Here is a 26,089-nt window from a genome sequence, read left to right as displayed (position 1 = left end):
TTGAGTCCATTACAGAGCAAATATCTGCTGATGAAGACCACCAAACTTGAATCTCTCTGGAAAACACAGCCGAGTGTTTGATCATTCACTACTTTTTTTATCTTTAGTGTGTGTGTGTATATATATATATATATATATATATATATATATATGTGTGTGTCCTTCAAATTTGGATTTGTTTACTCTGGTTTCTGTTGCTGTCAGCACTCTTTGTTGACATGGAGATGGAACTCAGTAACCAGCTGCTTCTTTTCACGTGCCAGCGAGGAGCCTCACCACGCAGGTCAACGCTAGTGGCCGATTTACGGCCGTCTCTGTGACTATTGGTCAATAACTAAATGGCATAGGCCTGCTGCATGTAGGGCAGAAAACCATGCACATCACATCTTTTAAAATGTGTTTATTCCTTTTATTAAAAGATTTTTTATAGGCAACATTTATTACTGATCCCTTTTAAATTCATCTCTTTAAATGAGACCAAATGAAACGTGGATTAATGTCAACATATTTTATTGTTTACAGTCTTATACACAGATCTAAATTCACACAAGTCTCAAACTTGCAACAAAAGAAATATTTCCTCTGCCACCAGAGGTTGACCTAGCCTTGTTTGGGCCAGTATTGCACTCTGGGTAATGTAAGCACAGTAAAGAGGAAAAAAACAAAACTGTCAGCAGGCCTGTCAGAAAAAAACTTGTGCAGCTTGTACACAGTACTCCGGTCAGAAGCAGGCATTAAAGCATGCTTCAGACTGATCGTTAGAAAAAGTCTGGAAACAAAAACAGAAGAGGTCTTGTAGCTGAGGTCGGTCATTATAAAAGGCTGCAGGATATGCCTCTGTCTTTTTACATTTAATAACAAAATCTCCAATTCGTCAGTCCACTGTTAAAGGAGCTCGGTCACGTAACTGATTGGAGCAAATAAATCTGTAGTGCTTGGTAAAGGTCTACATTGGATGACATGTATGTCACACATACATGCTTTTTTTTTTAAAACAGAAAAATGAAGTTACAAATTAGTTGGGACACTGGCACATATGTGGTCTTGTAGTTTTACTTATAGTCACTGCAACTCAAGGTTATCTGAAATTAATCCATGACTATTGAGTCAAGTACAGTTTGATATTCCCTCTGTTGGTTCAGTAGTCTTTATGGCTTTTTTTCTCTCTCTCTCTTTAAATGGCACAACTACACTGCTGAAGGTCATCAAATCAATAAACATTGTGCATGCACATACACAAATCTGTGTTTGCACAGAGGGATCATAAATGCTGAAAAAAACAGTCATCTTGTAGTGGTTAAGAGTGAACATTTCGAAATATACGGAAAAGATTGTATGCAGAAGTGGCTTGTACAGCCTCAAGCATTTCAGGATCTGTACAGTTTTACGGGGGACACAGAGCATTTAAATATACATGCTTATTTGGCTTAGCAGAGCCACTGATACGAGTGTGTCCAAGCTCTACACCACCGCTTCTCCACAACCAGCTATTACAGTAGGTACAAATACACAAAAATGCTATGTGTGACATCCACAAAGTCATTAGCTCCACATTGCTTCACCGGTGGACGTCCAAACTCCAGCGGTGGCTTCAGGAGTGTCAGGGCCAGCAGTGTCAGCGTGTATTAATAAATGGCAGGATCATGGAAAAGGGGAGAGGTTCAGAAGTTGTTAAAGTGGCACTGTGATCAAATGGAACTTCAGTTCAGTTTTATGGAAAAGCTGTTGCTAAAGAGATGTGTATTTGGGAGGCGAGTGCTCTTCATCGGGAGGTTAATTTGAGGGAGGCGGGATAGATGAGGGGCTGGTGGTCAGTTACAGAAGACCAAGTGGACCTGCTGGCCGTAGAAGGGGTGATTGGAGCGCTCGGCTACTGCCTGCCGGGCGATCTCCTCACTGGGGAAGGTGATCAAGGCCTCGCCGCTGCACTGGCCACTGAAGTTGTACAAGATAAGAACGGCGTCTGGCTGGAGCTGCAGAAGAAGAAGAAAAACAAAGACAAAACACACATGAGACAGTAAACGTCACTGACTTTATTGCAGCTGCACAATGAAACCACCAGGGGGAGCCCACAAAGCCGAGGATGAACAAATCGTCCCATCTAACCTGTCCAGATAGGTAGATGAGGAAAAAAAAAAGACAAAAAAGATTAATGGGCAGACTATAGACAGCCAAAGCAGAGTACATGTTGTTCCCAGAGGAGCCCTGGAGGCAGGCTTCGGCACCACATACATTCATTATCCGTTAGTTGCATGCATCCACGTCTAGCTTCAAAATCAAAGTTTGATGCAAAAGGAAAAAGAAAAATCAGTTTCTTTAAGCCACGCAGGTGTGAAAAACTCACTGATCACGTGAACAATGACAGCAGTAAAATGCAAAGTCAGAGCATGAGAGATGGGGACGGTGTGAGAGGGACAATGCATTCAGGATAGCGTTCACTGGAAATGGTCAAGGTAGTGAAGAAGGAACCATTTTCATGAGGTCGTCTAGTGAAGGAGTGCTGAATCAAGAACTGACAATGCCATTTGTGTTTTATCACTGATCCTAAAGCAGTAGGGTAATAGAGTAGGCAGAGTGTCTACTGTTTTTCTTTTCAGTGAGCAGTGCTTGGTATTTTAACTAGGTAGTTTGTCTGCAGGCTCTCAGTCCAACACATGAAACCTGAGTGATTTAACAGTTTCATTCCTCCTCTCAAGTTCAGGTTGTGTTAGTGAGTGAAATCACATGATACCATGTCCGCCATACACAGAATGTACAAAATATCAAGGACCAGGCATCTGCCAGATATTGCCTTACAGCCCTTGAAACATTCCTTTGGTCATTAGATTTCCTATTATCTTTTCCCAATTCAATAATCATTTATTTAATCTATTTAAGTCTTACTTAGAGCAACACCAAAATGGGGTACTTTCAATACCAAACTTCCTGCATAGAGCGGGTATCTGCACATCATGCGACATGCAAATTATCTGCAGGAGGCCGTGGCGCCACAAGTCCACAAGTTGTAAACTGAACTGATAATCCACATTTATGAATAAACAAAAAGGCACAAGACAGGCACAGTATCAGCCATAAACTCTGCTATATCTACAGTAACTCATTGTGGCGGTGAAGTTTATGAATGTGGAACAACAGCTTTGGCCTGGAGTCAACTCAGAGGATTTAAATATAAAAGCTATTTCAATATCCCCCATATTTCATACATTCTGTGTAATTTGTTCACTTGTATTTAAGTGTCTGTCAGGACTCAGCACTCCCAACAGGCCTACAGGAAAGACTTCAGTTGAGGCAGATTTGATTGGGAAGATTAGATTGGGTAGCAGCAGTGCCGACGTGCCGGGTCAGGAGCTCAGAACCTTGTTGGCTAGGTTGGGCATTCCTATTTAGTTCTGTCACATTATTGTTTAACTGGTACGTGTAAAATGGCTCATGTGGGGGAAAAATATTATATATTATAAGAATTGTGGTGATTTGTTCTCATGGTAAGAGAGAAATTTGTCCACTGCACTGGCAATCATATTTATTATATGCTGGGATGTCGTGTCCCACAAATGATCCATATATTGAGTACAATGATAAGTGACATTTCATGCCAGCCATGTTAAATACTTTTCTTTTTCAAAACTTCTGACCTTTGGGAACTGTAGGATGTGAGTTCATGTTGAATCAGTGGCCTTACTAGTGTGGTCAAACCCACAATAAGCATAGTTTTGGTGGTTTGCAGGTTAAAAAGATGTAATTTAATGAAATATTTCCTTTGTTGCACTTTCAATGCGAAGCAGGCATCTGCTACATGTTTGTTATGTAAAGGCTTTTGTAGCCTACAATGGGATGTTTTAAAAAGTTGTCCACTTCATTTTTAGCCAAATTTGTCCCAACATTAACGCTGAAGCCTTGATCAGCATATCACCAAGTCAGTGCTTATGTGTAGTTCGATGCTAGTCCATTCCTGCGTGTTAGCCATACAAATGTTATTTAAGTCTAGGAAATGCCCTCCCTGTCCACTCTGGTTCTCTGGTCTGGAGGCTCTTCTTACCTTGGGGTGAGTCCCTAAAGACAGAGCCATTCTTTGGGCTGAATCAGACTCCTGGCCTGTTCGCTCATCTGAACCATGCTGCTGTACTCGTCAGGGGCGTACTACAGATGGCATAATAACGGACGGACAGTCAGGGATGGGAGGCCTCCACATTGTTTCACACATGACAGTACACAGTTTCAGATTCACACAAGATGCACAGGTATATACACTTAAAAACTAAAGTCTGTGTTTTTCCAGGAAGACATAAACACAACAAACCAGAAACACACACTGACTAGTGACTCTACAGGCTTTATTTAAACCACACAGTGTGATTATGCACAAGATTGTGTGGTAAAGGACACCAGTACTGGTGTGAGAAACGCTACCACAGCCCGAAGACACACACACACACACTGTAAGGGTACAATTACGGTAGTTCAGCCAACAGTCAGGACTGGAGTCAGCTTTACTATCTCTGTCCACACACACACACACACACACACACACACACACACACACACACACGAAGTTCTCCAATGTGAAATTCAAGAAGTTCTTATTTGGTGTCAATTTGATGCTGGCTAGCCTCTACAGTTATGCTCTCTCTCTCTCTCTCTCTCTGACATTCACGCACTCACACACAAGAATTGGGGTTTCACCAGTACTAAATGACAAAAGTCATAAGACCAAAAGCAGACCCAAGCTTTGTGCCAACAGCACTACCCCTCCACCTCAAACCCCCACCCCCCCCACCTGCCAAACAGTCTGGAGTCACACCTATCAGGGTTCTTACCTGCTTCAGAGGACTCCACCTAATGTGGGCTGGCAGTGAAAAATGTGGGCAGCACAGAGAAGAATTAAAATACTACTGGGGTGTGATTTAGCAATAAAAAGCACCGATGGAGAATCTTTCTAGCTGCAGGGTTGAGAGCTCAGGGGTCCAACAGCACTGCCGGCTGTGGGAAGGCCTATTGTTATCAAAAATTTAATTCACCATCATTATCAAGGGGCTGCTGTACTGGGCCTTCTGTAGTCATGCAGCAGAAAACCATTCAAGTGCAATTCTTTTACATGCAAAAAACACAAAATCCACACTATTATTTTCTATCTGCCAATAAACTTGAATGTCAGCTTTTACTTTGGCTGCAGATGTATAACACTAGGCATCTTTGGGTGGCACTTAAATCCCTGCAAACACAAACGCACTTTTAGATCTGTGCCTTCATTTCAGGGCTACATGTACTGACCTGGTATCCCTGGAAGAAGCTGAGAATGTCCTTAACTCCGGTATTATAGGGCAGGCCTTGCATCCTAACCAGGGCGCCTGGTTGAGGCAGTACAGAAGAGGCAGCAGCTCCGTGGGGTTGGGCTGCCACTGCGGCTGCCAATGCTCCTGGTGGGGCTGCAAAGTAGCTAACTGTGGAAGGAGAAACCGGGGGGCTGGAGAGAGAATATGTCAGGTGAAGGAGGGGCAAAGAGGCAAGGAGTTAGAGAAACACAGTTACTTTTTATTTTAAACAAAAAGGGAGATGTTATAGTTGTTCACTGACCTAGTAGTTAGCTGTAGTTGATGGTGCACTAACCTGGGGTAGTAAGCTGTGTAGTTCATGTTCATATTCATGTACAGGTGTGGGTGAGGGGGGTAGTACGACAGAGTGTGAGCTGGGCTGTGTGCGGTGGTCTGAGGAGGTCTGGGAGCAGCCAGCAGTGGGGGCTGGTAGAGGGCAGCCTCTGAGAGAATAGCAGGCGGGGTGGGGAAGGCAGCGTAGGCTGTGGGGGGAGACAGACCTACAGAAAGAGACAATAGAGATAAAAATTATATATATATATATATATATATATATATATATATATATATATATATATATATATATATATATATATATATATATATATATATATATATATATATATATATATATATATATATATATATATATATATATATATATATATATATATACACACACACACACACAGTGAGGAAAATAAGTATTTGAACACCTGTCTATCAGCTAGAATTCTGACTCTCAAAGACCTGTTAGTCTGCCTTCAAAATGTCCACCTCCACTCCATTTATTATCCTGAATTAGATGCACCTGTTTGAGGTCGTTAGCTGCATAAAGACACCTGTCCACCCCATACAATCAGTAAGAATCCAACCACTAACATGGCCGAGACCAAAGAGCTGTCCAAAGACACTAGAGACAAAATTGTACACCTCCACAAGGCTGGAAAGGGCTACGGGGAAATTGCCAAGCAGCTTGGTGAAAAAAGGTCCACTGTTGGAGCAATCATTAGAAAATGGAAGAAGCTAAACATGACTGTCAATCTCCCTCCGACTGGGGCTCCATGCAAGATCTCACCTCGTGGGGTCTCAATGATCCTAAGAAAGGTGAGAAATCAGCCCAGAACTACACGGGAGGAGCTGGTCAATGACCTGAAAAGAGCTGGGACCACCGTTTCCAAGGTTACTGTTGGTAATACACTAAGATGTCATGGTTTGAAATCACGCATGGCACGGAAGGTTCCCCTGCTTAAACCAGCACATGTCAAGGCCCGTCTTCAGTTTGCCAATGACCATTTGGATGATCCAGAGGAGTCATGGGAGAAAGTCATGTGGTCAGATGAGACCAAAATAGAAGTTTTTGGTCATAATTCCACTAACCGTGTTTGGAGGAAGAAGAATGATGAGTACCATCCCAAGAACACCATCCCTACTGTGAAGCATGGGGGTGGTAGCATCATGCTTTGGGGGTGTTTTTCTGCACATGGGACAGGGCGACTGCACTGTATTAAGGAGAGGATGACCGGGGCCATGTATTGGGAGATTTTGGGGAACAACCTCCTTCCCTCAGTTAGAGCATTGAAGATGGGTCGAGGCTGGGTCTTCCAACATGACAATGACCCGAAGCACACAGCCAGGATAACCAAGGAGTGGCTCTGTAAGAAGCATATCAAGGTTCTGGCGTGGCCTAGCCAGTCTCCAGACCTAAACCCAATAGAGAATCTTTGGAGGGAGCTCAAACTCCGTGTTTCTCAGCGACAGCCCAGAAACCGGACTGATCTAGAGAAGATCTGTGTGGAGGAGTGGGCCAAAATCCAAACCTGGTGAAAAACTACAGGAAACGTTTGACCTCTGTAATTGCAAACAAAGGCTACTGTACCAAATATTAACATTGATTTTCTCAGGTGTTAAAATACTTATTTGCAGCTGTATCATACAAATAAATAGTTAAAAAATCATACATTGTGATTTCTGGATTTTTTTTTTTTGGGATTATGTCTCTCACAGTGGACATGCACCTACGATGACAATTTCAGACCCCTCCATGATTTCTAAGTGGGAGAACTTGCAAAATAGCAGGGTGTTCAAATACTTATTTTCCTCACTGTGTGTGTGTGTGTGTACGTGTGTACGCGCACACACACACACAGTCTGGTCATTTACATGTTGTGTTCAGTGCATGCACAGTCCTGCCATTAGTAGAGTGTAGTATAGAGAAATACTACAGAAAAACAGTTAAGGATTCCCATGATTGTGCAGTTTATAAAAAGGCAGAATTATTAGCATGAAACAATTTATTAATCTGTTGGTCGACTATTGTGATAATCAATTATCGTTTTAAATCACCTTTTCCAGAAAAATTACAAGCATTCTCCTAGTTGCAGTTTCACCAATGTGGGGGATTTGCTGTTTTTCCCTCTTTATATTACTCTAAACTGAACATCTTTGGGTTTTGCACTGATGGCAGAACAAAACACCACATGTGAAGATGCAAGCTGGGACATTTTTTTCACAGTTTTCTTACAGTTCATAGACTAAAAAAAAAAAAAAAATACTGATTAAATAGACAGAACAGAACAATCAGCAAATTAACTGATGGTGAAAATAATCACTAGTTGAGGCACTAGCATTAATGATTATCTTTCCAAACACAACATGTGTTTGTCATTGTTTAGGCCATCATTGCTATCACTACCAAGATTTGGGCACACAGAAAATTGGTACATAAGGGCAAGCAACACAAGCAGTCAGACAAATGACCCAAATGTAAACCAAAGCACTTATTTCGAAGTCATCCATGCAAATAGAACAAAAATAGAAGGTTTAGACGATACGGTTAAACTGTCGTTGTTGTTTAATACGGTCTGGCGTGTGTCACAGCAAGGACGCCGATTAGCATAAAGTTAGAAGAACGAACCTGAATGACAAACCAATAAAAATAAGACCCCGACAACCCAGATTCGTCCTTTAAAAAAAACACATCAGAGCGGAGAGCTTACAATGTAAATGCACACAAATGACGGTATGGATTTATTTACAGACAAACAGCCACTATCAGCAAGAGACTGTGGGTAGCTGTGGTTTCCCCCTCAGTGGCAACACAGTGACACAACACTGCTGACCTTGTGGACAGTTTAGTCAGAGTGAAACTACGTGCTAAAACAACGCTAAAACCACCTGTCTCAGGAAACTGTTTTATAAATCGAAGATAAAAAAAAAGGTAAAGATGTGTTAATGAATGATCATTAGAGAGAAACACACACACACAAAAGTAAAAATTGGAGCGGCTGCCAATCCCAATCTAATCTCCAGCACCAAAGACAGATACGAGCCCTAACAGAGCAAAGTCCATACAACTGCATTCGGTCCGCTCTAAACTGGCATCACTGTTTCAGAGGAAGGCAGACACGCAGCTGTATAGCACGCATCTTACTAAAAAAATAGCAGCAGACTGTGGTGCACTGAAATTTTCAAATATTTGGATATTTAGCCTTTATTCTCAAGGATATGAAATTGGAGAAAAACGTTTGCCTGTATGCAACAATGCAGGTATCAAATATGTCTGCCACCTCGTTCAAGCAGCATTTCTAAGTTGATAAGCGTGAAAATAACAATTTATGTAATACAAAAAAAATCGACATATTGTTCCATCAAAACTTGGGTGGCCTGATGAAACATTTGGTGGAGTTCACTCACAGGGAAGCTTGCAGGGTGGAGGTGAGAGGCCGCTGCGGTTCAGGGTTCCTCCCATCAGCACGATGCTCATCTCTTCGGTGGAGCACTGGAACACCTCAACGTAACGGTCCTTCATGGTCTTTTTATGGCACTTCTGGGCCACCATAAACGCCTTGTCAGATGATTTCATTTGGATGAAAGCGTCACCAGAGGGCCGACCCTGTAGAGAAGACAGACGAAGAAACAGATGGGGGGGGGTGGCGGTGCATAGATAAGATGCCTTTGGTGTGGGAGACCCGGGTTCGATTCCCACTGTGAGACATTCACCATTGTGTCCCTGAGCAAGACACTTGACACTTAACCCCTCGTTGCTCCAGAGGCGTGCGACCTCTGACATGTATAGCAATTGTAAGTCGCTTTGGATAAAAGAAATTAATAAATGTAATGTACTGTAAATGAAAGACTGTGAGCCTAAAAGTGCAGCACAAATCTACCTTCAAAAGGATGAGGCATTTTTACTGCAAAAGTTACATGATGGATTTGGCTGGGTGATCAAGTTCAATCTGACCAAAATCTGTCAGAGTTTGAAATTCTAAATACTTGTCACTATACAGATGCTTTTGTTAATTAAAAACACATTTACAACAACATTTGATGCATCTGGGATTTTCACCGCTCAATTTTATATTCATGTGCATTCACGTTGGGGTTGGAAAGCCTGAACAGCATCACATGGACATGTGATTTTGTCGGGAGAAAAAAAAGAATAACCAATCTGTAGGGGAAATGATCATTATAAAAACAGTAAAGTAGACTGTTCTGTAAGGACTAACACTGCCCATCCATGTTTTTTCTTTTAGTTTTTTCTGGACTGTAGATTTACTTTGAATTTACTCAGATGTTCTCTGTCTTGCAATGTTTGCTTTTACTAGTGATTTCCAATACCTGACAGAGGGTGAACAGGGGTACATAGTTTTAAGACATGAAGCCGGAACCCAAGAGTGCACACCAGTCTGACCTGTTGGTTGAGGACCATGTGGACTCCATGGGGTTTGATGTCAACGGTGTGCTCTCCCATGAACTCCAGGATGTCTTCAATGCCGGCAGTGTAGGGCAAGCCACGGAGGCGGATGCAGTCACGAGTGCTGCTGGCCGCTGGAAGATAGGGAGGCGTGGCGAGGACCGGGACGGGCATGATAGGCGAAGGGGGCAGTGTGGAGATCAGAGGTGTGGACATATAGCGGTTCAGGACCTGCCAAACACAAAAGAAGAAGGGCAATAATGGATTAAAAAGACATTAATGCTATTTTTCTATAAATGCCTGAAATCTCCTTCTGTTAACTCGCTCATGAGACGAGGACAAGACAAATTCATTTTACACCATTCTCCACAGACAAACTCCAGCACTTAGGTTTAACTGCAATCATTAAAGTTAAATCAAGTACGATCCACTTGTTATTAAAATTTCAATTCAGGACTACAGAAACGACCTGGCAATTACAAAAAAACCCTATATACATTGGGCAATAATAATATATAGTTGTGTAAATTCCACAATTATCTGTCCAAACAGTTTCGTCACATACTTTCGATGCCATGTTTGTGTACTTCTCTATGTTCTCATGACAGCAGTTCTTTGGAAACCTTTCTGATGGAGAAAGCAGCTGTTGTGGCCCATGTTGATTGGTATCACACATAGAAAGGGAAAATGTGTTTGGATTTTTCATTGATGACAAGAAGGCTTTCTCAAGAGCCTTAATCACAACAAAGTAAAATGCATGGACTTGTCTACATATTTATTTATTATCATGATTAGTAACAAATAGTACTCCAACTACTGCCAAGGAAAACATGAGCATGTTTGGCTCTAAAATAGAAAACGAAAGCAACAAGTTCCTCTCTTCATATTACCAGTCAATGTTATTCTGATACAGACATTTCTCCACAACAACAGCCTCTTTATTTTTAGTTTGAATAATTGTATGCAGTATGTCAGCACATTTTCCCAGCTTAAGTCTTTAGAATCTTACATTATGTGTTCTTTTTTTCCCCATGTCATTACATGCTCCAAGATTTCTGCCGCCCACACAATTAAAAGAATTTACCTGTTGCACCTCAGCCGCAGTACTCCGAAACAGCTCAATATACCGCTTCCCTAGGATCTGCTTGTGCTTCTTCAGGGCATTCTGGGCATACTCTTCACAAGAGAAGAGCACAAAGGCATCGCCGGTGGGCCGTCCGTCCGGGTACTTGACAAACAGCAGACCCTCGGCACCATCTGTAACTGGGCTCTCGGGCCCGAGGAAGGACAGCACTTCCTGGGGTGTTGCGATGAATGGCAGACCCCGCATACGGATAATCACCTGGTTCTCTTTGGACAGGAACTGGGCCACCTCGTTAGATGTACCTGGAGTCAGAGGACAGCAATGATTAAAGACCTGGCATGATAAGACCATCACAGTGACACTTATTTTGTTCTCAAACAAAGTTTGTTTGACAAGGAATGTCTGTAGAAAATGCTGTGCCAATCTATTTGGTAGATGTTGAGATATTTCACAAGATATGGGAAACTTTGACCTGCTGGTGGACCTAAAAGGAAATAGTCAGGGGACCAAAGTCATTAAAATTTGACCAGTAAATCGGCCAACCGACATTGCCAGAGCTACATGGCAAGCGTGGATAAAAATAAACCAGACAGGAATGCCTTGTTTGTTGACAAATTAAAGGTATTTCAAAACATTGATTCAACAATCACAAAAATCTAAGTTTACGATAAAGGAATCATTCTTATTGATTTGCAAAACTGCCCAAAACGGGCTAATTCTTGATCCATTTAAAAAGAGAGCGATACCATGGTATAAAAAGTATACAAAAATTTGAAACATTTTTATCATTCCCCGGTTTATGTATGGTCATATCTCCCAACCTTACCATCCTAGCTTCACCTTTCAAAAGACAACTACAGAACACTGTGGCTGGCTCAGGTCCAGTCCTTTAGAGCGCTCTGCCAGGATCTGCTCCAGGATTGTCTGAGCTACCAACTCTGAGTCTGACATACGTGACATCCTATGACAACAGCAATGAGTCAAGTAGTGAACGCAAGCATGACTATCCAGTGTTAGGCAATGTTGGCTGGCTTGCAAACAGAAAAAGTGCACAGGCACAGTCAGATGAACCAAGGCAGATTTTCACACGGCTTTATTCACTGAACCCCATTACACAATCACCTGCATTTGGTTTCTGGTTTATTTCCTTTGCTTATATTATGTTCCTCTTTACTCTGCTACAGTTCAAGAAGATTTGGTTTGGGGTGAGACTTGTGAAAACTACGAGGATATGTTAACTTATATGACCATGCAAACAGAGGCTATAAAAACAAATTGTTTGGTCCTATCTCGCAGCCAACCCTTTAATTTGCAAGTAACTCCATCTGGTATAGTGATCTCAAGTCACAGCAAATGTACTGTATGTATGTCTAACAGGGTCTATGTTAATTTAAGTTTTGTTTCAACTATCTGACTTGCTTTGATTGCTTTCAAACTATGTAGAAAGTATACAGTACAAATTAAACTACATGTCCAGACAGATAAAGAAAATTTTGATGACCTCACAAGGTCTGATTGTCATCCAGTAATCGCAGTAATAAACATTGTGAATATAAAGTTCAGTGGCTCATAGTTTAAATATATTAATACAACATCAACAAGCCTGTTTTTTTGTTTTGAAGTATTATTGTCTTGGTTCATTCTAATACTAGTCAAATTAAACAGCTGTAATATCAAATTTCAGTGTCCAAAACAGCCATGGTGCTGCCTAAGACACTAAATGTTGTCTACAGTGAAGTACTTTCTTTTCGATTGATAAATGCAGCTGTGTCTTGTCTGCTACAACTATTTGCTTAAAGTCCAGTGTGCTGTCAATCTGTACTGATCTTAACTCATCTGAGTAAAGTCCACAGCCGGACTGGCAGCCACTGTAAGTTATCTGCTCCGAGTGACTGTTTCTTTGTCTGCTATCTCTGTCCCGTGTTACTGCTGGCTGCTGCTCTATGGTCCAGAGGCCCTGTGCCCTGCCTTTGTCTCTTCACACCCCCTTTATAGAAGCACTGAGCCAGTCGTTGCACCGGCCGTCAGCCTTCACTCCCTCAGGGGAGTGGAGCTGGAGGCTGAACTGAACAGGTGAGCTGCTGTTAGCAGAGAGTGAAATTTCTTTCCAACTGGCCTCTGAAAGGCTGGACTGGGCTGGGGATGAGGAAGTGAGGAAGGGATGGGGGGCAGTGGGGGAAGCTCCTCACAAAGCGTCTTTCATTAGTCCAAGATAAGCTGCTGGAGAGTCACTGGGATGGGGCAAAGACACAGGTAATAGGAGAGAGCGAGCCAGAGCGCAAATGAGAAAGAAAAAAGAAAAAAAATGCGAGAAAGCCATGAAATCATGAATGAAGCCAACCTCACACTAACAGAAAGCCTTTCACCATGAGTCTTCATACAAACATGGTAAGAAAAATAAAATTAATTAGTTGAAAAAAATAAATAAATAAAAAAATCTGACCTCCAGCAATCTTGAGGAATTCCTCTCCTGTGGCCTTGTAGACCTGAGAAGACGAGGGAAAACTGGATTTAGCCATAAAGAACAATTTAACTGATACAGGTGTAACAAACACAAAAATGAATATATCTTCACACCAACAAACAAAATAAAGACAGCAGTAAAAAAACAAGCAATGGGGGTTTTAAGCGATATTGAGCCTAAGAGAATTCATTAAATTACTTCCTACTAGTTTACAAGACATTTGCAGACTCACATTGGCTACATAAAGGACCTAAAAATGGGTCTACAGTGTTCAGCTAAGCATATTAACACACAAAGCAAAATTACAGTATGACTGAACAAGAAATAAATCCTGAATCTGACCTCGATGTAGCGGCTGCCCATGTGGTGCTTGTGACGCTCTAGGGCCAGGTCCCTATGTTCTGAGTTGATGAAACGAACCAAGGCCTCGCCATTCCTCCTGCCCTGAGCGTTAAGACACAAGGCCACGCCACCCCTGAAACACAGGTGCACAGATCCACGCGTGAGTATGAGCATAGTTAATAATCTGGAGCCACAGCCAGAAATACAACTTCACCAACATGTATTTGACGATACAGTTATCAGAACTGTGTTCAACATGATTTAATACAATAGAAACGTCACCCACCCACCCACACACACCTTTAGCTTTTATTAGAGTTGTTTCAATACAGGTTTTCCCTGCAAACATCCACACACGTGTGGGTATTTACCCAAGACCTGTGTCAGGTCAAATCTCAGTGTGTCAGTACTTATCTATTGTATTCCCGTTAATCTTTCTGGTATACAGCACCTGTCCCATTTTGGTGTTATGAGTGTTCAAATTACTATTCTAGCCTACTGTACAAAAAGCTGTTTAGTGCATTTACACCCTTCACATTAGCATTTAACACTAATCTTGGATGGCTCTATTGGACATTTAAAAGAGTATTTTATGTGTCCTACGAACATTGACAACTTCAAAACTGATTTTGCAGTCAAATGTGAGAGCATCATTTGTTTCAAAAAAGGAAACAAAAAGCCACAAATCTGTACTCTGACAGGCATGCTGACAGCTCCAAAAATCACTTTGAACTGTTTTGATGCAACAGAAGATTAAACAAAAGGTTATTGGAGTAATGGGGCTGTTGGAAGGTCCCCTTTGAGTACAACATACTTGGCAATACTGAGGCCTTTAAAGAAGCGAGCAATGTCTTGGTCTGAGGACTGCCATGGAAGCCCCCGTGCTCTAATCACTGTCTCATTGTCCACTGGCTCTGTCTTACTGCTGAGGAGGGAGAAAAACATTAATGACATTCTGACCATATTTAGAAAATGAAGAGTTATAATAACCAAATATCAAAAGCATTCCTGTAGAGGAGTATAACTTGTTGGAAAAAAAACACCATTGCTCTTGTTAAATTGTCCACAGACTGCAGACACAGAGGCCAGTCACAGTAAGTGCTGAACAGAGTAACATACCCCCATGATTAAATGTCAGCGGGTTGTCAAGGTGACAAGCTTTTGCTTGTCTGAGAACAGCAGGATTTGGTGCTATGCTACTAGATAGCCAGGTAAGCACTTGATGGCAAAGTTGGACAGCTTTAATAACACACTTGTGGTTTTCCTTGTTGCTGTAATCAATGCTAAGGTCTAAATATGTCTGGAGGCGGGCTGTCAGTCTGTAAACAGCACTGCTGGCAACAGGTGTGGCAGGAACGCACACAAAGGATGGAGTGAGATAAATGTACACTGATACATACCATGTGCCGGAATCAAACTTGTACTTCACTGTTTCAACACAGGAGAACGTGTGATCTGAAAAAGAAAATTACGTTATCGAATGTGTTGTTGGATCCTGAAGGTCCAAAACACTGCTCTCTCTTTTCTGTAGTGAACAGGTTCACCCTGCCAAGCACTATGCATTACTTTTACTTATCACACCCAATGAAATACTGGGCTGTTATGAGGTAAAGCCAGAGGGGACAGCAACAGTCAAGACACAAGATATCAGATAAAAGTTTGATTTATTTACGCTCCAACATGTCTGGAATCAGCGATAAAGGCAGTGAATAAGAGGGTTTGCTGCTTTTTAAGAACACACACTTGAAAAACGTCAAATAGTTTCTGTATCTTTAATAGCACATATACGCATATCTGGCTTGACTAGAAATATAAAGAAGACCTTGTTCAACAAATGGCCACACCTTCCAGTTAAAGTGTTTTTTTTTGTGTAAACGTTAGGGCTTTGTTCCACTTTCCATCAAATAAAAAAAAAACATGCAAGGCAGGTTATAGGACAATGCACAAATACTTTAGTTTTGCAGTGGCAGCGCTGATTATATAAACCCAAACCATCAGGTAGCCAAAGTAGGTTAACGCACACTAATAACGGCTGGTGAATGCCACTGCACTGGTCTATATATGGGCCTGGTATTGGTCTGTTTTATCTGCACAGGTTACTTCAGAGTTCAGGGTCAGCTCAATGTCAGATCATTTTAGGTACACAGTCTGACGGTTACTTACTGTAGGGCTCAGCCAGGATGCAAAGTGTCAGCTGTACCATGCTCCTCACCTCCTTCACCCCCATCAACTGCTCTGTCACGGCAGGAAGACCAACATCTGCACACATGGTTAAGGAACCTGAACAGTTTAAGCTTTAAGTTTGATTTGTCACACTGCTAGGATTCATAGCCAACTTCCTTATACTTTAGTAAATGTAAACTGAAATTGGAAAAGAAAATCCTACATACTCAGTAAATACAGCTCTGCTTATCAAAAGTGGTGTCCATTAACACTTTAAAATGTATCTTCCCTGAAACATACAGATAAAATGAGTTTTCATAACAGTGTATCAATAAGGTGGGACTACGAGTTTTAGTTTACAGGCAAGCCAATGATACATTCCAACATGGAGGCGAGTGTGAGCCTTTGCGCAGGAGCGGCATTGGGGCAGCATTTCTCAAACTCCTTCCTCAGGTCCACAAATGAAAAGAAACATTCAGGAAGGACAAGATTCTGAAAAGGAAGAGACAAAAAAGAAAGTATTCAGTATGACAGTATGGAAATCTGATGTGGATATTGGATACACCGGAAGCTAACTGACAAGGAGATGAAAAAGATATATATATATTCAATATGGTTTATCACACACTGTCATCTTACTGGAGCCACGAATGGAGAAAACAATGACTGGTTTGTTTAGTGGGATTACTGATATTCCAAGGTAGAGCATAACATGCTGCTGCTCAAACAGTTTGCAAAAAAACAACATATCTACGGACACACACACGATTTTAACATATTTACATTTTCATTTCAACAAAGAAACTAATATTTTGCTAACTACACTATCTACACTGCAACATGCCAAATTAAAGTGTGTAACGTGTCTGTAGTTTAAGAGGTGGGAACCATTACCTTTTTGGAAGCTTCAGGGTGGAGCGCCTGACGGATGACAAGAGGACTGTTGACACAAAGTGTGTAAGAGCTTCTGCCGAGGCTTTTCAGTTCTGATGACACCGACTGCTGGAACTAGATAATGAAACAGGAAGGAGAACAGAAAATTAAACATGGATTTTATTTTCAAAAACAGGATAGCGGTGCTGTCAAAATATCAAATCTAAACCTGCCTAATATATCTATAAAAAAACAAAACAACAAGATTCTATTTAGTTTGGATTAATTCACTCCCATTAAGTTACAAACATTTAATGACTTCAAACTCAGTACATAGGTTTGTGTATATCTGTTGTGCAAACACCATCCACTATGTGAAAGTGAGAATAACACTGTGGACTTCAACCTGGGCAGACAAGTGAAGGTGGTGTTTGACATTTGACTATGTTTGTTTCTCATTAGGAACAAGGCTTGTCCAACAGGTTTTTGTGTTTGCCTGGTGAGGGAGGGAGCAGACAAAGAGAGGAATGATCACACCACTAATCACCAGGATCACTGTTTTTCTCTTAGTGCGACCAATAGTCACAGGCAGACAAGAGGAAAACAACCCATACGAGTCCAACCTGCCTGTCTCCACTTTTACGCAAACTCTGGTGACACCAACACCCAATCCTAAATACCAGCAACTCCCACTTATGCACTTTTATTTATAACTACCACTTACAATGAGCCCCATTCCATGTGTTGTGTCAACCTGTTGTGTTGGCATCATTTCACTGTCAACATTGGCTATGGCTTCAATATCAACATACAGTGAGGCAAGTGACACCTGATCTCAGAGGACTGCATTTCTGAGAATGCTTAACATAGTTTTCTATGTTTCTTTCAAGGGCAGCCAAGTAAACATATTTGAAAGCTGTATTAGGCAAATTTAACTCACAACAGCAATGCCTCCAAAGACTATAAGATTATTAAAACTATCCCATTGAGGCCCTCTGGTGAAATCAAGTCCAATATTCGCTCACTCTTTTGCACCGGTTAGATCCACTAAATGGTGAGAAAAATATCCCAGAGTCTTCAGTTACTAAATGTCTCACCAGCTACTAATTTACTGTGGCTCGGTGCCTTTTTTTGATTGCCATATACCGTAAAATCCGATTACCTGAGCTTGTGTGCTGAGCGCGGCTGCTTACATTTTCACATTGGGCAGTGCTGCCATTTGGTCGAGAGCCATTGGCAGTCAACCACATAGACAGGCAAAACAAAACACGTGAAAGCTGTTGATTGTCAGCGAGAATAACATTTCTAGTGACATTTTCACATAAAACTGGGAGTTAGTGGATTCACTGTTGATATTAAGGAAAGGGTCTGATTTAGACCACTACTGTGCATGGAACTGGGCTTCTGAAACTTAATATACTGTCACTAATAATTTGTAAATCAAACTTCTTATTCAGAATTAATCTCTCTCTCACTTATATTTTCACTCTGACCAAGATCTAACAACCAAAACCCAACCAGTTATTGGCCTCTTGGTCCATTTGGCAGACATTGGACATAATCTATTTAGGCAACAGCTTAAAAGGGTATTTAGTGAGGATGTGGGGACCATAAAAGAGGGTATATGGTATTTCATAGACCGGTCGCACCCAGTCTACTTTGTATAATAGACCTCTTGAAACCTCTCTGAAGTCATATTGACTAGAATGCTGCTTGTATTGACTTGCTGCTCAATGTTCCCATGCAAGACAGAGACTTACTTTTGCTCATGTTATTAGCCACCTCGGACAGTTGTAATGTTTTTTCACATCTTCTTCACTGAATCTTCAAAGTCACCTTTGTAAGTGCAAATTAGACCGTCTGGGTGCGAGACTAGCTTAAACCCAGTGACTGATGAGTTTCACATGACCACTGGCAATATATGACAGATCCTCAGACAGTGAGAGTATTATGAGGTGCGTGTTGAAGCATGCTGCTTAACAGTCAGAAAGAAATGCAAGGCTATTTGGAAACGCCAACCAGCTGCTGACAACGGAACAAATGCTTTGGGGTTAGATTAAGGGGGTTTGGGGACGGCTGGACAGAAACCTGCAAGAATCATCAATCTGAGAAATAGCCTGGGTATTTGCAGTGGGCCCATGGATACCAGCAAATTTATAAAAGATCACTTGTCACTGAACTTTGTCTTAAAGAAAAATACACAAAAGGTATTTTCAAAACTACAAATTTTGTCAAAACCTCATTCCATGCAACCTCTGTATGCTGTTGCGTAATTGTGAGTAAAAACAAAAGAGATGGACAGTCATTGCCATTCTTTCAAGTAAGCCCCTCTGTCTCGTTCACATTATGCTGTAAATGTTTCTGCAATTTTCTGGGTCAAGATCATGTGAAAACAGGAGCTGCACCTCATAATTTGCAAGCTCAAGATCCTTGACAATTTCCCAAAAATGTTGCCATGGCTCTGGTAAAACGTAGAACAGGAACATAAGTTCCGACAAACCGGCATGATGGTTTTACATTGAGCAAGTGAATGTATCACATGAGAAGCAGAAGGTTCACGTGTTAGTGGTGGGAAACATTACATGGATATACTATGTTATATATGAAAATAAAGTCCAATGTCCTTTGCAGTAGGAATTACCCCTTACAATAAACACACATATTCAAGACTGGGAACAGCTAATTAAAATAGAAAATCTGAAAAGCATCCATACTTAGATCTATTAAACAAGTGAATGTCAATGTTGGCGTGGTGACCCGGATCTGATAAAGGGGTTATTAGCTGACAGGCCCGCCATAGATAAACAACAGGATAATTGGATGACAGATGTGCTGGTTGTCATTCTAATGCCAAACCTAAATTACTTCTTCATTAGAGGTCATTACAATAAACCGAATGCTTCAGGTACATTTTGTTAACAGGATATACCACATGCTCAACTGTGTATGTAATCACAATACCATTTTTAAGCTGAAAGGTGGAGCCCAGAAACAATTTGTGAAACAATGCAGAGGTGAAAGCACACCCATCTTTACACACAATTATCATACAAAATAAAACGATTCTTGGACATCTTGACAACATCAAATAGAACTGCCCCATAACTTTTTGATCAGTTGAGCTCAATTTGCATATTATACTGCTAAAGTAAACAAACTGTCCTGACCACAGTATCAAAATATCATCACAACAGCATACCATGTATTAAAGCCTTTAAATGATAGCCACTGCTGGAGATGTAATTGTCAAAGTAGTAAACAAGAAGTAAAAAAAAAAAATTGTGCACAATTGTGAAATTTAAAGTCCCTGAATTTGAATTTCCTCATTCAGTGAATGAGTCAAGACGTTGTTCATTGAATGTGCATATTCTGTGCATGTACAGAAGTCACCTGCATAGCCCCTGCTTTTTGTTTGAGGAGTTACATGTGCGTCAAAGCTCACAGCTACCCTTTTAGCCCAATATAAAACAAAACCTGTGACAAAAACCCAAAACTGATACTTCAAAGTTCTGTAGATTAATTCAGCTGTACATTTTAGGCACAGCCATCCTGCACAATTTCATGTTTACAGTGATAACAGGACTATTGTTTGCTCATAGCTGTACATGCAGACCCACCTTGGCCAATCACTAAAGCCGGATTACTGAGAGAAAAGCAAATGTTTTAGAAGACCTAGCGGCACACCCTGTCCCTTTCTCCTCAGTGTCAAAAACCACAGTCTAAATTGAGTAAACAAGCTGATCAGAAGTCATAACTCGCACCGACAACAGATAGGTAGACAACAGCCCGTTGAGCCAAACACATGAACAGACCACAGAAAAAAGGTGCTTCCACCTTAAATTAGTTACATTTCATTTTCAATGAGCATAACTTATATAGTTTAAGTATAAAAAAAAAAACATGTTGCAACTTGCTGCCAACATGGCAATAAATATGCAAACATCCAGCTGTTTTAAACAAATAAATAGTTCTAATGATACGATCATAATTATCATGCCTTATGGGTACCCTTGGTTCTGCTATCAAAATTAGCTGCTCATTTCCAGTTATGTGATATCCCATGTTACTTTCTGTACGATACTACAATCTTACTGTCTGAAGAAAAGAAACATCACGTATTTTAGTTCAGTTCTATATCATCATCGGTTTCTCAAACATTATTTCAGGACTCACAGACTAAGGATACAAATTTCTCTTGAACCAACTTTCTGCCTCTACCCCTCTGAGTGGCATTTCCACAGGTGAGGGGGGAGGAAGTGACCTTTGTACATGGTCCTATCAGAGTTTGCTCTCCAGTGTAGCCGGACTGTTTGTATGCAGAGGTGAGGTAGGGTGGTGGTGGCTGAAACAAACTCTGATAAGAGCAGCAGGGAGTGCCAGGGCAGTCCCTGTGGTAACTGTTAAAGGCAACTAAAACTAAGCACACACTACACACTTTTGCAACAGCAATTAGAGTATCAGAGTTATCTTAACATTTTTTTTAGTTTAGTTTTTTGAGTTTACATGAACTTCATAATTAGTAACTCCTGTTGGTTTCAATCAAACAGTCATCGCATAAAAAGGACAAATACACTTTTTATGGTATGGGGATAAGGAAAATGTGGTTTATACACTTGCCCATGTGTACTCATAACCCAGTTTCTAAAACATTATGTGCAAAGTTTCCAGTGTTAAACAATAGGTTACACACTCAAAGTTTTGTCTTTCTTACCAGTAATCTTTAATACACTTGTATGCAAAAATTATTTTAAAATAGTCAGGTTATTGCAGTGCAGTATATTCTCCAATTTTCTGTTTCAGTATGATTTCTCACTATAACCTGCTTTCATCTGATTGTAAACGTAGTCATTGTAGCATCAAACAGCAAAATTCTTTTGTAGAGGCATTACCGTGACAATTTGGTCTTAGGAATCTTTAGACACACCCAGCAGGGAAGAGAGAGCCATGATGACTAGCTGCAATAACTCCATCATCATGGGTTTAGGTTCTTACAAATCAGACACATTTTTGTGTCATCTATATACAGTCTTTTGCCGTAGTGTCAAAACCCAGGTCGCGTGAATCATGTGATCCCTCATGTTAACCATGTCACAATATGGCTGCCTTTGCCAGCAAGCACCCATCAGAAGTATAACTAACGTAACCCAATGCCATAGCCAATAGTCAGCAATTCTGACTGTGGTTTTAAATGGTTGAAAAACAATTACATAGTGTAAAGAGGATGAAGTGATTCAGTTTCACAGCAACGACAACAACAACAAGGTGTGTAGGTCTCTCATCACATGCTCCCTACAGGCCGTGACATGCTGTCAATGTCCTGGACTAAAGCCAAGCCTGTACAGTCAGCAACAACCTGACTGCAGCTAAACCATCCGCCAGCCTGCTCCCAGGAACCACACTGAACTGCAGGTGTGACGCGCACATACACCATGTGTCACAGCTACAGTCATGAAACAGACGCTCGAGTACCAACATGTCGTCAGCCATCAACTTACACATCAATATATTATGACAGAGCCCTGAAACATGTTATTTTGAATTCACATTATTTAGAATTTTTTTTATGTCGGGTGTATTCACACGTGAATAAGGCTGCAAACGACTATTTTTATCGTTGATTAATCTTTATGATTTTCTCAATTAATCGATTATTGTTGGGTCTATAAAATGTCAGAAAATGGTCACTGTTTCCCAAAACCCAAGTTGAAGTCCTCGAATGTCCTGTTTTGTCCAAACCAAAAATATTCAGTTTACCGCCATAGAGGATTAAAGAAACCAGAAAATATTCACATTTAAGAAGCTGGAATCTGAGAATATTTACTTTTTTCCCCCTTAAATAACTCAAACCAGTTAATCAAAATAGTAGGGAATTAATTTAATAGTTAAGAAGTAATAGTTTAATTGTTGCAGCGCTACATGTCAAATGATCGAACACTTCAGACAGATTAGATATTTTTCTACTCAGTGGTGACAGCACAACCATTCAGGCAGAAGCTTTTTTTGTTATATTTGTTGAAATAATCTTTACATCCAGACAGTAATCAATAAATCAAATGCCGTGACAAAAAAATTAAAAGCACAGCCAATCACTTTATTCGGACCAAATGAAATGACAGGCTGGCCTATTAAAATGCATTTTAGGGGAGCGGCTGTGACGGGAGGACTTTAGGTAAGGGGTGCAATTTTTTCAGTAGTATACTGTCAAAATCTAGCTGTCTCTTGCTAGTTTTTTCCAACGTTGCCTACCCCAGTTTTAAATTTTTAACGGCTTCAGATATCTATCACTGCACATGGACGTTAAAGCCTGCCGCACATAGTTGGAAAAAAGAAGGGGGGACTGAACACACGCACATCTCTATTCTACAACTTGAAATTGGCTCATTTACAGATTTTAATAAACATACAGTGTGTAAATTTGTCAAATTCTATTGCTCAGCTTGTGTGAGGCAAAGGCATTATGCAAAACATCAGTAGGTTTGTAGATTTACAAAAGCATTAACAGATCCAAGTGCATGTGTAACAGAGCTCATGAAATTCAACATAATTCGTTCACAATGTTAATGAGTTTAGCTGGCAAACTGTATGGAAGCCACATGTTAAAACAGGCCTGCTAATCTCTCCAGCCTTCTCTACCTTAATAAATCTTTCACCAAAGAAAACCAACAGATGTCCTTGGGGGTTCTGACCACACAGGTCAATAAGGCAAACCCACCAATAAGAGGCAGCTGCTCGTTTCCCTCTGTCACTGAATAAGTTGGAATGGGATACACATCTACAGAAATAAAACAACTACTGTGAGGGACATGCTTATAAAGTGCAGTTCTATACAATGCTTCAAAAATGTCCATTTGCTTTTCTGCCCAGTATCAGGGATAAAACTAATCTTAAAAATGACCAATAGCAAGAGAAAGTAACCAGTAAGACAAAGGTATGAAAAGAATGAACTGATTACTTGGGTTAATATTTGAAGGTTCAGCACACAAACTAGCCTACAGTGGAGCTGAAGTCTTACCTCGTCTGTATAAGGCACAAATGACTTCAGCATTTAGACCAAACCCCCATGAAATTTTAGCTGTCTTAGGCTATGCGTTGAGCTTCATAACCCCAGCAGAATCACTGCTATAAAGCGCCAGAAAGATCAAAAAAAAAAAATAAACCTTTTCAATCGTTCACCCCATCCAACCTGCTTGTGCACCCACAGCAGTCTCAACACAACAGGGCTAATATCAACCCTAACACACTGTTCCACCAGTAACGAGCGTTTTTTCTGAAATACTGGATGGATCAAACAATCTTGTAAGGGTGATTGAAAAACGTGTTTGGCAACACAAGCACTTTAGTCAAAGCACACCTCCAGACAGGGAGGAACCGGAAAGCAAATTCACATCGAAGTCCTCAAGAAGTGCCGTAACCAGCTAACTGAGGATGAAGCCCAAGATCTCAAAGCCTCCCCTCTTGAATGTCCCGCAGCCTAAAACAGAGGCGCGGTCCCAGGTAAACATTCCGCCTTCCAGATGTCTGCCGCTTGCATCAGGCTGAGACATGACTAGACCTGTGACTCCTCCTTATCTCCAGATACCTGGAGACTCTGCCTATCCTACCCACTGAGCTTCAACAAACTGTCAGCAGAGTTCATCTGTCAGGGCCGAACCAATGACACACATCTCAGCCAGGTGGAAGACCAGTTTTTCTAAAAGGTCATCATTGAAATTTGACACTCCTCACATTAACTTACAGCTTAGTACAGAGTCAGGCTTGTCAAGTCTGATCTCACTCGGGGCAAAAACTGTCACAGGAAAGTTGCCTTGGTTTAGTTGGCTTCTGAATTCCTCATGGTGCTAATGGCAAAGAGATCTTACTGTGGTTTTCATACAGTAGCCTATAAATTAAAGTAGCCTACAGCAGTGAGAGATTTTAACTTTTCTAACTGGCTTTTAAGGCCTATTTTAGATGGGAAGATTTACATGAATATTGAAATGGCCCTCGCATTCAGACCAAGTGACCAGTAAGACTCACCTGGTGCAGCACTTTATCCAGAGGCTCAGCTTTGACGAGGTCTTCCAGAGTCAGTCCTGTCTCCTCTTTACATTGCTCTGTCAGCTCCAAAGTATCTGGTTTGACAAGACACCTCTGAAGCTTCCCGACCTGTGAAAGGATTTAGCGTTTCATGGGGCAGAATGGGGTTGGGGGAGCTAATTTATGGCTAATTATAACGTAGCCTCCCACATTCAGGAAATTCATTCTTACAAAAATAAAAAAAGTCAAACAAACAATTGACAATGTAGTTGCATAAAAGCACATAATTGTCAATTAAGCTTTGTTTATCTCGAGAAGCTGACATGCCAAACCAAAAAGGTGTGTTTTCTCCATTAGGTGAAATTAAACTCTTCACCTGTTTGTTAAATTTTGCGTCGCACCTGTTAAAAAGGTGCGCTAACAAGACGGGCTGGACAGAGAATTGAGTTAGCTAGCATTAGAGAAAGAGCAGGCTACAGACGCTTTCAGAGAGCACACCATGTTGATTTAAATGTCAAAACATATTGTTACTACAGGTAGACACTATGCCACAAACAGTCTGGATAGCCTACATAAGAAACCGTACAACGAACGAACGGGTCAGAAAGGTCCGTACCTTTTTCTCATGTAGATCCACAATTTGCCACACCAAGAGAATTATTTCCCTCTCATCCGAACCCAGTTTACCCCCATTTGCACCAGCTGTTGCCCCAAAGAACACCACCAGAGTATCACTGTGCGAAGCCATCAGGGACCACAAGGGTAAAAACTACAATTAAAGCAAAGATTAAAATAAAAATAACACGAGGGTTCACCTTTTTCCAAGTGATAAGAAGAGCGAACAAAAGGGCTGGAAACTCAATTGAGGTAAACGGAGAGAGAAAAGGGGGAGATTATTTTCAGAGGAGCCACGAAAGAGTTTGCGGTCAGAGACTCTACCTGTTGAAGTACTTGAGTGTGTTCTATCCAGAGATACTGGTTTAACTGGTAAGAAGGATGGGAATCCGTGTTTCTTTCACGCGAACTCCATAACAAGCCCTGGAGTTTTTTTCCCCCCCTCTCTCCTTTCTATTTTTTTCCGGCGTTACCTGTGTGGTTCGGCCTCTTAGCTAGGAGAGTCCAGAGGCGTCGCCTATTGGCTG

At 41.1% G+C, this 26,089-nt stretch overlaps 1 protein-coding gene across 4 annotated transcripts; it reads right to left on the bottom strand.

Annotated features, from left to right (window-relative positions):
* Positions 1 to 493: 493 nt before the first annotated feature.
* On the bottom strand, positions 494 to 26,044 carry esrp2 (epithelial splicing regulatory protein 2). 4 transcript variants are annotated; one of them, XM_038701006.1, is made up of 17 exons: positions 25,887 to 26,044; positions 25,564 to 25,716; positions 24,948 to 25,076; positions 16,953 to 17,066; positions 16,436 to 16,550; positions 16,059 to 16,154; positions 15,296 to 15,350; positions 14,710 to 14,820; positions 13,896 to 14,028; positions 13,533 to 13,575; positions 11,090 to 11,391; positions 10,003 to 10,236; positions 9,006 to 9,204; positions 5,605 to 5,809; positions 5,269 to 5,461; positions 4,037 to 4,137; positions 1,837 to 1,973 (listed from the first exon to the last, which is right to left on the bottom strand). In XM_038701006.1, exons 2-16 carry the CDS (start codon positions 25,693 to 25,695, stop codon positions 4,051 to 4,053), a joined length of 2,148 nt encoding a protein of 715 aa, XP_038556934.1. In that variant the 5' UTR covers positions 25,696 to 25,716; positions 25,887 to 26,044; the 3' UTR covers positions 1,837 to 1,973; positions 4,037 to 4,050. The 4 variants fall into 4 exon arrangements, with proteins under 4 accessions (XP_038556931.1, XP_038556933.1, XP_038556932.1 ...); XM_038701003.1 differs by lacking the exon at positions 4,037 to 4,137 and having other exon boundaries at positions 494 to 1,973; XM_038701005.1 differs by lacking the exon at positions 4,037 to 4,137 and having other exon boundaries at positions 494 to 1,973; positions 14,710 to 14,817.
* Positions 26,045 to 26,089: the final 45 nt, after the last annotated feature.

This window comes from Micropterus salmoides, unplaced genomic scaffold (assembly GCF_014851395.1).
Source record: "Micropterus salmoides isolate LMB-PRFRI ecotype aquatic unplaced genomic scaffold, ASM1485139v1 Ms_hic_scaffold_6, whole genome shotgun sequence".
NCBI lineage: Eukaryota > Metazoa > Chordata > Actinopteri > Centrarchiformes > Centrarchidae > Micropterus > Micropterus salmoides.
The sequence above is the reverse complement of the archived record's forward strand: the minus strand, read 5'-3'. Positions and strand labels throughout refer to the sequence as shown.

What these genes read in the sequence shown, in the direction of transcription:
- esrp2 (XM_038701003.1), bottom strand. Translation starts at nt 25,695, where the DNA reads ATGGCTTCGCACAGTGATACTCTGGTGGTGTTCTTTGGGGCAACAGCT. An exon ending in ACTCGCCTCCATGTTGGAAT is followed by an intron (nt 16,155 to 16,435) that starts GTATCATTGGCT and finishes CCATGTGTGCAG; the next exon opens with ATGTTGGTCTTCCTGCCGTG. An exon ending in AAGTTTGATTCCGGCACATG is followed by an intron (nt 14,821 to 15,295) that starts GTATGTATCAGT and finishes CTCCCTCCTCAG; the next exon opens with CAGTAAGACAGAGCCAGTGG.